Source organism: Rhincodon typus, chromosome 11, assembly GCF_021869965.1.
Source record: "Rhincodon typus isolate 14 chromosome 11, sRhiTyp1.1, whole genome shotgun sequence".
In the NCBI taxonomy this organism is placed as follows: domain Eukaryota; kingdom Metazoa; phylum Chordata; class Chondrichthyes; order Orectolobiformes; family Rhincodontidae; genus Rhincodon; species Rhincodon typus.
The window spans coordinates 57,717,098-57,730,743 of record NC_063342.1 but is presented as its reverse complement, the minus strand read 5'-3'; the positions used below and the strand labels follow the sequence as shown (position 1 = coordinate 57,730,743).

The 13,646-nt window shown below is 40.7% G+C and overlaps 1 protein-coding gene across 1 annotated transcript in view; it reads left to right on the top strand.

Annotated features, from left to right (window-relative positions):
- Window positions 1-11,143, top strand: part of arhgap31 (Rho GTPase activating protein 31) — a 96,091-nt gene extending 84,948 nt beyond the window's left edge. The window contains exons 5-7 of the mRNA XM_048602518.1: window positions 2,010-2,630; window positions 4,493-4,785; window positions 7,951-11,143. Of these exons, the coding sequence (XP_048458475.1) occupies window positions 2,010-2,630; window positions 4,493-4,785; window positions 7,951-10,146 (3,110 nt within the window). The 3' untranslated portion in view covers window positions 10,147-11,143. The remainder of the gene's footprint in view (window positions 1-2,009; window positions 2,631-4,492; window positions 4,786-7,950) is intronic.
- Window positions 11,144-13,646: the final 2,503 nt, after the last annotated feature.

Genomic DNA, 13,646 nt, shown 5'->3' with positions numbered 1-13,646 from the left:
GAAATAAATAGGGAGAGAGTGGGAGGCGGATAGAAGAGGGATAGAGGAGAGGATAGGTGGAGAGGAAACAAACAGGTCGAAGAGGCGGGGATGGAGCCAGGAAAGGTGAGTGTAGGTAGGGAGTTAGGAAGGGGATAGGTCAGTCCAGGGAGGACGGACAGGTCAAGGGGGCGGGATGAGGTTGGTCGGTAGGAGATGGAGGTGCGGCTTGAGGTGGGAGGAGGGGATAGGTGGGAGGAAGAACAGGTTAGGGAGGCAGGGACGAGCTGGACTGGTTTTGGGATGCGGTGGGGGGAGGGGAGATTTTGAAACTTGTGAAATCCACATTGATACCATTGGGCTGCAGGGTTCCCAAGCGGAATATGAGTTGCTGTTCCTGCAACCTTCGGGTGGCATCGTTGTGGCACTGCAGGAGGCCCAGGATGGACATGTCTATCTCTGTTACGTTATCCAGTTGTTTCTTAAAAGGCTTCAAGAGTTTTGTCCCTGCTATCCACCTAGAAGTCTGTTCCTGTTCTACACATCCCACCTGTGAAGACACAATTCATAAATTTGTTTTACACCTGTTTCAACCTGTGTTTCCTTGTTCTCTCTTAGTGTCATAAAGACAAAAAGATCTACAGATCTACAGAAAAAAGCCTTCAGCTCATCGCATCCTCGCTGGTCAAAAACAAGCACCTAACTATTCTCATTCAATTTTCCAGCACTCGGCCTGATATACCTTAGTATTGCAAGTGCAAATACAAATACTTCTTTAATGTTATGAGGGTTTCTGCCTCTCTCACCCTTACAGGCAGTGAGTTCCAGATTCTCACCTCCCTCTGGTGAAAAAGACTTTCATCAAAACTCCTCTAAACCTTCTGCCCTGACCTTAAATCTATGGCCCCAGGTCATTGAGCCATTCATTAAGGGAAATAGTTGAAACACTTCTGGAAAAGGTCAGAAATCACACGCTCCGAAAGCTTGTGATTTTAAATAAACCTGTTGGACTATAACCTGGTGTTGTGTGACCTCTGATCTTGTCCACCAGTCCAACACTAGCACCTCCACATAAAGTTCTGGAAAACAGTCAGGTCTGCACGGCTCACTATCTTATATATCTCCCTGTTGCTCGTGAATCTCTAATTTTTAAGATATTTAAAGTAAGTTTCTCCAGTCAACTCAGTTTGACACAAAGAATATCCTTTTGACTCCACTACTTTGACTAGTATAATGTCTTGTTGATCAAAGGAGGTCACGATAATCAAGGTGCAGCCTTCCTGTGACAGAATTCCATATGGTTTCAAAATAACATCCTCTGTCTTTGAACCCTGCTGATTTAGTATTTAGTTCAACATTCATTGTTTTTTGCTTGCTGTACCACAGCATCTGGATGGGAGTTAATTAAAAGCCCTGGAACTCTTTCCAACTCCCCCTTAGCTACTTTGAACAATTCATTGTGTTCATATGCCACTGCTTCATTTTCTTAATGGTACACCTTACACTTGTCTTTTTTGGAGTTCATTTACTACAACTACATGCCCCAGTGCCTTACTCTCCTTCGTTATGATACTCTTTAAAACCTCTGTGACCATGATTTGGATCATCATACCTAATTTTAATTTATGTGGTTCAGTTTCAATTTTTTTTTCGTGATGTTTTTGTGAACCATCTAGGAATGTCTTATTATGTTAAAGTTAATATCAAAATATAGTGGTGCTGCATGACAACAACTCGTTGTTGTACAACATACTTAGATGCTTGTAGGCTACTGAGCTGAGAAAATTGGAGGATATAGCATTACAACTTGTACCAATCTGTAAAATGAGGATTGATGCACTATAATAAGTCATTTGGCTTCTCTTTTGGTCAGAGGAACCACTCAAGGTCAAATGAGAACTAAGTAAATTGCATCCAAACTGCAAGAGGATGAAATGGAAAACGATGCAAACCATTCCCCGCAAGGTTAAAGCATTAATTTGTCTGCCTTTTACTTTAAACTTCTCAAATATTGTATTTCTGTTTCTTAGATGATGAAAAAGGGGGTCGATTTAAACATGCTGCAACGCTGGGAGGTAACCTTTCCCCATCACTGAAATCTTGCACACTTGGCTCAGGAGGTTCTTACGGTCTAGGTAGGAGGCACAGTGATTGGGATCAGGAAGACCTCATTGGTGCTATTGGAGGACGTGCCAATGTCGTTAGTGAAGAAACGCCTGACAAGGAGTCAGCACCACTGAGGGCACAGCCAGAGCAGCTGAAGGTTTTTCGTGGAGATGCTTTCAATAAGTCAGAACCCACATCACCAAAGACTAGACGGCTGTTTTATTCAAACAATCCCAATGATTCTTCAGCAAAATCTAACTTCCCAGGTAACTTATTTCCCCCTGAAGCATCGCCACGACATCATAGAAAGCCAATGGCATTGAATATATCTGAGCCTTTTTCTGTGTCTGTGCCATTACACATCTCAGGAATTATCAGCCCCACCACCACATCCTGTAGACAACCACAAAATCTAAAAGACTCAGCTCTTCAAGAATCAACAAATGGAACATCTCAAGATGAAAGCAGTATTCTACCAGTCACCAAAGACAGAGAAGGAGATCCTCACAGTGAGCAGTCCAATTCAGAAAACCAGAAGCCGAATGGTATGTCCCATACACTGCATAGATACTCTGTTTACCTTACACTGTCAATATGATGCAAGTTAGAAGTGTTAATCATCTTATTCATGAGCTTTCTGCCAAAACTTTGAGTAAAATATTAAGAAGTAGGCTATGTTTGTTTTTTCTCCCCTGTAGAAAACTGTAAGATTTTAAATCAATTCAAAATTCATAATGTCCTTCATAGTTGGTTAGCCATTTAGCATTCAGCTATCACAAACAATGAAAGATTTCAGCAACAGTATGAACCTTCACGAGAGGAAAAGACATTTTCCAGGCAATAAGCCCACGTCATTTCAGAAAAATACATTTATTAATAATTGATCATTTTCAGTTGCTTCAAGATGTCAAAGAAAATGTTTTTCGGAAACTTCTTGTTTTACGTACAGACACAACACTATTTGAATTTCAATGACAACAAGATATAAGGAAAGAAGTAAGCCATTCAGCTCATTAACTTTGCTCCACCATTCAATGAAGTCATCAGATGATCTGATAATCCTCAACTACACTTTCCTACCTTTTCTCCATAACATTTGATTCCCTTATAGATTAAATAATTCTGTCTATTCAGCCTTGAATATAATTAATGACTCAGTCACGACAGCCCACTGTGGTAAAGAATTCTATAGACTCACTATGGTCTGACAGAAGAAATTCCTCCTCATCTCTGTTTTAAATGGGTGAGCCCCTTCCTCTGACATTATGCTTTCTGATCCTTGACTCTCCTACAAAGGGAAACAAACTCTCAACATCTACTCTGTCAAGCCCTCTAGGAATCTTATATGTTTCAATAAGGTCACTTCTCATTCTTTTAAACTCCAATGAGTACAGGCCCAACCAAATCAACCTCTCTACATAAGAAAATTCATGCCTAGTGAACATACTCCGAACAGCCTCCAATGCCAGTACATAGAGTCATAGAGATGTACAGCACAGAAACAGACCCTATGGTCCAACTCGTCCATGCCAACCAGATATTCTAAATTAATCTAGTCCCATTTGCCAGCATTTGGCCTATATCCTTCTAAACTCTTCCTATTCATATACCCATCCAGATGCTTTTTAAATGTTGTAATTGTACCAGCCTCCACCACCACCTTTGGCAGCTCGTTCCATACATGCACCAGCCTGTGTGTGAAAATGTTGCCACTGAGGTCCCTTTAAAATCTTTCTCCTCTCACTTTAAATCTATGCCATCTAGTTTTGGACTCCCTACCATGGGGAGAAGACTTTGGCTATTCATCCTATCTATGTCCTTCATGATTTTATAAACTTCTAGAAGGTCACCCTTCATCCTTTGACGCTGCAGGCAAAATAGCACCAGCCTATCCAGCCTCTGTCTATAGCTCAAACCCTCCAACCCTGGCAACATCCTTGTAAATCTTTTCTGAACCCTTTTAAGTTTCACAACATCCTTCCTATAGCAGGGAGACCAGAATAGAATGCAGTATTGCAAGAGGCCTAACCAATGTCCTGTGCAGCTGCAACATGACCTCCCAACTCTTATATTCATTATTTCCTTAGATAAGGAGACCACACTGTTTATCGTATTCCAGCTGTGTTTGAACTAGTGCCTTGTATAGTTTTAGTAAGACTTCTCTGTTTCTATACTCCATTCCCTTTGAAATAAAAGTTAACATTCCATTTGCCTTCCCTAATACTTGCTGAGCTTGTAAGCTAACTTTTTTGTGACTGTGTCACTGTTTTGTTTAGAAGACTACAGTGATGTTTATATTTGGAGAGGAGGGATTGATTTCAGTAGTCAATTTGCTAGATATCTCAAGCTACTTTAATCAATTGTATTTCTCGCTCTCAAAATCCATTTTTTCTTTCCATTTATGTAGATGACCAGGAAATTGAGAAGCCCCAATTGCAGCCTGAGCCACTCACTGATGATTACTCAAATTCATCGTCACAAGACCAGCCACAACCTTTCCCTACTCTGACAAGTCAACACTCTGATCCATTACAGCTCACACCCTCAATGTCAGTGTCCAGTTCAGCTGTTCCTCCAGACCTCGGTGAGAAAACAACACTGGATGGAACATCAGCTGCACTCCTTACAAGGCAACCACATGAAAATGGACATCAAACAGAATGGAGCTATGATATGGAAGAGCAAGTGGCAACTATACAGGTTAAATCATTGCATTTTTGAATCATAGATTGGCAGAGTTGGTGCACTTTTTCTTTGTTGCGCTGTAGAATGGAAACCAAAAGTGTACACATGGGTCTCAGTTATATTTTAGAGTGAAGCCTCCACAATCCACCTTCCTGGATTATTCACTAGAATTATTGCAAAGCAACTAATTCCTAATTGTGCAACTGACCACACCGTGTATCTTTGGGATGCTTTTGATTTTCAGGGTGAGACGATAGAACAGGCAATATGGATTCAGACTTCCGTAACTCACCTTTACCTGAAAATTAGGTCATTTCAGTTGACATCAGCCAGTTTAGTACATTCCAGGTATCAACGTAGACATCTAGGAGGCAAAATGAGTCACTACCTGAATTTGCCAAGCACTTAGAGAGTGCTCCCATCACAGTTATTTCAAGTATTGGTTGCTGAAGTCTTTTCTTCGAATTGAAACTTCCCTCAAATAGGTAGATCTGCTGTGGTGGAATTTACACTCACTGCCATGCTCCATAAAACACCAACTTGCATTTACCCACTGCCTTTAACTTGGTAAACTGTCCTCAGTGGATTCATAGGATTTAATCCTGTAACTCCTGTTAGAAATGAATATTTATGGAAAGGGATGAAGAAATGTTTGGATGACATTTGTGCCAATTTCAGTGTGCAATACATTTTTGACACTGTCAATATCCACACTTTATAATTTCACAAGTAACAACCATGCAAAGTTATTCTCAGATTGAAGAATCTATGTTTTGCCAGATGACAACAGCCTAAAGGACGATTCTAAGATATTCTGACTAATAGCTTCTGAACTTCAGGTGGTGCACTGGTGGGCAGGAAAAGGGAAATTGTTTAGGTTCAAGTTAGCCACCCATTCCAGTACCCACCCAATTTATAGCTGCTGCATTCAGCAGGACTATCCCTAAAACGTACAAATGTTTTTGAATAAGGTAATGATGATTCATGCATCAGAAATCTTACATTACGCCAATGCCAGTCATTTACATTAGTATCAAACGCACCACACTAAACAGCTGCAGAGACACATTGATTTCAAGGTAATGGTCATGGGAAAATCAATTTTTCAGTCAACTGTACATTTAGACCTTCTGACAAATGCTTTACCGACCAGCCTTGTGTCTCCTGCTCCTGGGTTTGCCCCACATTCAGCAATGCCAAAAAGGCCACATGGATTTCCTTGGGAAGATTCCCTGTAATTTAGTCCTCTTTGGAAAAATGAAGATGAGGGAAAAATAGAGGCCAGGCTTGTCAGATAGCAGAGGATACTCCTAACATCGAGTAACTCATGACCCTGCACCAGAATACACAGATTGTGCTTCTTCCCTGACCAATTGGTTTGAGGAGCAGTGCTCCTGGAGACTAAACTTCATAAACAATGCATTCGCTACATTAGCTCGTACAATCCAATAGTCAGCTGCAGCCCACCTCCATTCACAGGCACCAGTTAATACTGGAAATGTCACAACTGCCTAAGTGCACAAATAGTCATTCTTCAAATAATAGCCTTGATATCAAACAGTCAAAATGGATTGTCAGTGTGGCCCTTTGAACATTAGCAGAGTCTTTAAATACAACTCCCCTCTAGCTCTCCCTAACATAAAGTCCAATCAGACATCAGCCTATCACAGGGGCCCTATTTGTAATATTTCAATTAGTTCGACTCTTGAAGGTGTGGCGAGGTAACATCTTTCTTCCATTTTCTGTGAGTCACTTGACACCTTTTAGCACTGTGTAATTCCCAAAGTAGAAATTCTCAGCTTCCAAACTGCGTGATTAAAATGTGATTTAATAATTTGCTCTTTTTTCCATGCTGCATTATAAACAGAGCTGTCTAATGATTGTTTCTTGCAGGATATGAATTTAACAACATCTCTTCTGCAAAGTATCATTTTAGATCAATATCTGACTGAAACAGCTTTGTGTCTTGTCAACCTGCTTTTCATGTGGACCATAGATGTCCTCTAGCTCAAGAAATAATGTTTTACATTCTCATTGAGTTAGTATTTCCAGGTACGCTTTGCAAATTTCAAGCTGCGGGAGCAGAATTTTACCTGTCAGGTTTGTGCACTGGAAGTTCAGGCACACAACACAACTGCAAAAATAAATGGACAGAAGATTCAGCAAGGACCATTAATCTCTGCACTTGGATTTTCACTATATACTCCCTGGTGACCTCAAGGTTGCATGGTTTTGAATTCTTTTCCTGCAATGTCAGTTCAACACACTGTTGTCTCTCTCACATGCACTGTATGGTTGCCAGTTAAAGGCTCATCACAGAAGCACTAAACCTAGGTTGCTATGCCATTTCAGCAAAGTCAGGCTGTTGATCTCACAGTGATACTTCCTTTTGGTGGTCCTGCTATTTAGGCAGATGTAAAGGATGCCTTGGCATTATTCAAAGAAGAATGGAGGAGTTCTCCCAGTTTACTGGCCAATATTTCTTCCTCAAACAATGCCAAAAAATAGATTGCCTGGCATGTTGCTGCATGCAGAATAACTGTCACATTTACCCATATAACATCAATGATTACATTTCAAAAGTAGCCAACTGGTTGTAAAGCACTTTGAGACAGCCTGAGTTGTTTGTAAAACATTATATAAATGCAAGTATTTTCTTTTTTTCTGGTGACTCATGCTAGAGGACAGTCTGGTAAATACTAAGTACATCTCACCTGCCCGGCTAACCACCTTGTTTATTGTAAGACTGAGCACGGACCGTTGGTTTGACCTGACCATCAGAGACAAACATGATCATGTCTACACTCCATGTCAACGTATATTTTTCAAACTGTAGTCATTGGACAAGCACTGGGAGCCAGAATCTTGCTTAACTGTATTTCCCATACTCTGGAATTAGTTTAAATGTTTCTGTTAGCTGAGACCTGATAACTCAGTATGATCCTGGTGCTGAGTATTCCTGATCTATGTGGCTAACACAGCTCATTTGTTCTACTGAACTATCCCCTAAATGTATATAAATATAAACCTCCACACTCTTACAATGACAGGCAATACACTCCATCTCCCTCTGATGGAGTTTGCTTTTAGTCAGTAAATGCAATTAATAAATGTTAAAATCGTATTTCCGGTGGTCTAAGTCAGGGCCTTATTAACGTAATTTTGCGTGTATTTTCATAGGACACAGATTCATCTGCCAAGGCATTCATAGAACAACTGTGGCCAGAAACGAAAGAGCTTGAAATCAGGGAACCTGAGGAGGTCACTGCAGTGAATAACACTCAAGAAAAGGTGGAGGACAGGCTCATTCAGCCTCATGACAAGAGTGATATTGAGGACAAGTCCCTGCCTGGCACAACAGTAAAGCCAAAGTTTAAAGGACCTCAAAGAATACACAGTCTTCCTGATCTCTTCTTATCGAGTCCGCCTCCCATGATTGAAAACAGCACAGAAGTGTTGTGCCTGAATGCCACAAATCACATAAATTCCAGTGAAGCAAATAGCACCAAGATCTCTGATCCTAGTTTGGCTCAGCCACAGCTGAGTCCATCTACTAAACCCTTGAGTGAGTGCTCAAAGACAGAGATTTCTCAACCAATATCAGACGCAAATATTTTGATGGCACCAATCGAGAGCCCAACCAAATGGTGCACAGGAGTTTCTATGGGTTCTTTTATCTCAAATTATCCTGAATCTAATCTAGATCAACAAAATGATCCTAACTCAAATGAAAAGCATCAATGTCTGATTGCCCCCATTGAATTAAAGCCTTTGGAGCCTTGTGATCAGGATGGAATCTCTAACAAACTTGAATCAGATGCCAATGTTTCAGGAACATGCTTAGAAGATGTCTTCTCCATCCAAGCAGAACAGGCAACAGTCAATCTGTCAAACAACGAATGTGATCAAAAGGAGCAATTGGTAGGTATTCAGTTCAATCAGACACCTGCAGAAGCACAGACTGAAGCCAGTGAGCTCCTGCAACTGGAAAACTGCATGGTCAATGAGACTTTAAAACTGTCTGGCTCCCATTCACCCCAGCTGGATCAAGATGCGCAAGATGGGAAAGAATGTTCGACATTAATGCCTCCAATTGAAATCCCAGGTGAAAGGCAGGAGTCATTATTACCTGATGTTTGTACAGATATAATAGCTCCTAAAGATCTTTACAATCATTCATCTCAATCTGCTAACAAATATATTGAGTGGAACAGTCAAAGCCCAGAGTTTTCTTCACAAATCTGCAATGGAGAGTCTTTTGAAAATAGCTCTAATCTAACCAATTCTGTACAGTTCCCAAATGAAGTGGAGGGAATCTCTATACATGACCAGCTGCATGTTTCACTAACTGAAGACAATTCATTATCATCAAATGAATCAGACAGTTTATGCATTATAAATGCAGGGGTGACACCATGTTTGAAGCCAACAGAATCTGAACCCTTAAGGATAACATCTGATAGAAGTGAGGAGTGCTGCTTGAAGTCTAATGATGAGGCCTCATTACTTGTCTTATACCCCATGGTTAATGATAAGCCTCCTATCTCTGATGGTTGTACTATTCAGTCAATCCCAATTGGTGTCACTGCTGTTCGAATGACTTACATGATAAAGACATGTCAAGTCAAAGCCATTCCGGTTATTCCACCAAAACTCCAGTTCACCCAGATCCCCCAACCTTTGGCAAAAAAGAATCTCTCTTCCCCTGCACTCCCTTTGGATAAAGTGTTAACAATTTTGCAACCCATTACAGCACGTGAACGGAGCAGTCCTGAAAGCAAACGTAGATTGGATTTTTCTTTAATAAATTCTTCAGCAGCAGAATGTAAAGATGGGAAAGAAAATGGCCTATCTGGACATGAAGGTTCTACCACTTCACCAGATACCTCACTTATGCAGTCCAAAACCACCGAAGCAACACCAATTGGGAAAAGAACCTGCCAGTCAAATGGGGAAGATGTATTCAACAATCCAACATCTTCTAGAATGGAAAGATCTCCAGTTCAGCAAAAACCTGGGTTTCTGCGGCATGCACAGCACAGATCAAAGGCAGGTCGGCCTCAAAGCCTCATCCTATTCAGTCCACCCTGGCCTAACATGGAACGTCCTTCTCCACTAGACACCAACAAGGTGCTTCTTAGTCCAGTGCAGTCCAGCCCTGAACAACTTTCACCATTAGAATTGGATCACTCAGCCCCTGACAGCTACATGCATGAACTTAATGACAGTCAGAAGGGACCAGATGGTGTTACACTCCGAAGCCGAATGAGCATGCCAAAAAATGGGCAGAGGTTGGAGACCTCAACAAGTTGTTTTTACCAGCCTCAAAGGCGGTCCATGATATTTGAAAATAGAGGGGGCAGGCAAATTGAATGACCCCCTTTCGCTGATTCTACAAACTTCAGACTGGCAAATACACAAGATTTACTTGTTATGACATTTTTCAATCACAATCTAAATGTATTCTACCATCTACTGCTCAAATGTCTGTGAAAGTTTGAAAATATGCATTAGAACAAGCACAAAACATAAGATGTGATGTAGCTGGATTTGTACAAGGTGAGAGCTACAGGTTATTTGGATTAGGTCTTTCATAAACAAAATGCACAAACCTGAGTCTAGCGCTGGATTACAACACAACTTAACCATGTATGAGTTAAAATGAATCAGGATAAATCCAAAATATACAAAGTAATGACCAAACAGTTCTTTAAAAGTACATTTCATATACCTACTCTAAACTAAATCTGTGCAACAAATGTGAGGATGAGGTAATTACTGTCAAACTGTACAGTACTCATCTTGCTAACAGCTCATTTCTCATTTCAGTAGAATGGGTGCCCTTGCCTGATTTGCTACAAGGGATGCATTACTGTAATATTTATTGGAATTTGTAGTGAATCTCATATGAGGATAAGTGGAGACATTTTACCATGAATGTTACGAGCATGGAATTGTGCATCATTGGTGTTTTAACACACTTAATGATTGACTTCATCAACATCCTGTTTTGTTTATTGCTTACTTTACCTGTTGATCTATTACACTTTGTAACAGAGCAACTTCAGTTCAAATTATTGTACTTTTCAAATTTATACTGATCTATTATACCTCATAGAAAAGAAAGCTATGGAGAATTGTGTCACTCATTTTTTGGCTAAAGCAGATAATCTACAAAAGATATACTACTGTTTTATTTATCTAGATTCAGCCATCTCAGAGGATAGACAATATCAGTGTTTTTCTGTAAATGCTTCAACATCTCAGTTTCAATGTTTATGTCTCTCTCATGTATTGAAATTATTTCTATATTGTCAAATATTAAATGTAAGTATGTTTTCCAATTCTGAGAATTAAAATGTTTTAATAACAATATATTTCTCAAACATTTTGCCATTTTTATCTATTTTGTATCCTCAAGCGTTAAATATTGATGATAAACTGATCTGAATGTTAAGACCCTTTTAGAAACAGAGATGGAGGGGATCAGAAGCATACAAGCCTGGCTGTTATGTCAATTTCCCGTACCCAGTTCTGGTGTTGGCCATTTCGACTGAGATGTGTTTAGGGCCCCAAAAGTAAATAATGAAGACCAACTGGGATTTTCTATGTGTTGACACAGAGGTGAGAATCTTTAGGCAGCAGGACCCAGGATTGTGTAATCTTCTTCAGGAACACATGGAAAAGAGGGTGGTGAAGGTACAATAGGCTGTCCACATTTCTCTTGGTTGGGGATCTACATACTACAGGATCACCACCTCTGTAGTAAAAGACAGAAAACTCTATACTTTGCAAATTAGAATGTTAGAACCACATGGCTAATCTTAAATACAGTTTGGTAAGACGAAGTACAATCCTATCACGTGCACAATAAAACTTCCAAATATACCATCACCCTCAATGAGACCTGCGATCCTGGAAAGGGGCAGCTAAAGAAACAAGGAGGAGGATATATCTCCTGGAAAAGAAAGGCAAACAATGACTGTCATGACCATGGAGTTGTCTTTGCCATCCAGAATGGAGTCCTGGCTACACTGCAGGAATTTCCAATTGGAAAAATGAAAGATTCATGACACCTCATTCACAGTTCAGCTGGAAGCAATATGGCATTCTTGTCAGTGTTTATGTCCTGACCCTGACTCAGAAGAAGATGGGTGAGAAGTTTGATTCTGCTTTTAATGACATATTCACTACCATCCCAATGGAAGGACAGAGCATTGTACGTCTGTGGAATTTCAATGCCACTATTCCGATGAGAGGGGCAAAACCATTGAGAAAAATGAAGTGGGAAAAGACAATGCGAATGATGTCTGCTTGCTGCTAAATGTGTTCAGTACGGCCTCATTGCAGCAAACAACTTCTTCTGCCAGAAGAACAAGTATAAAACCACTTAGAGGTATCCATGGTCAATGCACTGGCACCTTTGGCTTTATGTCGCTATTTGGGTGAAGAATCTAGATGATGTCTGTAATGCTCAATTTCCCAAACACCCCCGTGTTTAACCCTTGCCTTCACATCCTTCAAGTGCCCAGCATTGGCAACCATAGTCACAATGGACTCAACTGTCTTACATGGGTTCAGTAAACCTTTTGGCTTTTATGAACATATAACAAGCAGCAGAAGTAGACCACTGAGTACCTGATTCAAATCCACAATCCTGCTTACCCTAATATCCTTTCACCAAACTCCATCACTTACTTTCCAAAAATCTATTTATCTCTACTATAAAACAAATTAAAATTTTCAGGAAGAGATTTTAAATATCTCAACCCTCTGTGAGAAAAAAATTCAGCACATCTATTTTAAATGGACAAACTCTGATTTTTATACAATGACCCTTGGTCCTAGATTTGCCCGTAAGAGGAAACATCTTCTCCACATCCACACTGTTAAGATCCCTCAGGATATTATTTTTTCAATGAAGGCCCTTTTTTTAATATTCTAATGGATACAAGCCTGGCCTATCCAACCTTTCCTCGAAAGACTAGCTGGCCATTCCAAGTATTAGTCTGGTAAATCTTCTCTGATCTGTCTCCAACACATCTACGTCCTTCCTTAAATAAGGTGACCAATGCTGTATGCAGTTCTCCAGAAGTGGTCTCACCCCTGCTCTACTGAAATATAAGCTCCTTATTTTTGTGTTCAATTCCACTCACAATAAATTTTAAAAATACACAAGCTTTCTTAAATTCTTGCTATAGTACTGCATACTAGCCTTTTGCAATTCATGCCCTCAGACATCCTGATCCCTCTCACCATTTGATGATATGTTTTTTTTTAATCCTCCTGCGAAAATGACTTATTTATGTCTACTCTCTGCTCCCTAGCCAGCCAATCTTCTATCTATCCTAATATGCTACCTTCTGCACCATTAACTTTGATCTTTGATGTGGTACTTTATCAAATACATTTGGAGATCTAAGTACAGTGGATCTACCAGTCCCCCTTCACTACCTCAAAAACTCCAATAAATTAGGTACAGGGCTGGATGAACACAGCAGGCCAAGCAGCATCATAGGAGCAGAGAGGCTGACGTTTCAGGCCTAGACCCTTCATCAGAAAAGGGGGAGGGGAAGGGGGTTTTGAAATAAATAGGGAGAGAGTGGGAGGCAGATAGAAGAGGGATAGAGGAGAGGATAGGTGGAGAGGAAACAAACAGGTCGAAGAGGCGGGGATGGAGCCAGGAAAGGTGAGTGTAGGTAGGGAGTTAGGAAGGGGATAGGTCAGTCCAGGGAGGACGGACAGGTCAAGGGGGCGGGATGAGGTTGGTCGGTAGGAGGTGGAGGTGCGGCTTGAGGTGGGAGGAGGGGATAGGTGGGAGGAAGAACAGGTTAGGGAGGCAGGGACGAGCTGGACTGGTTTTGGGATGCGGTGGG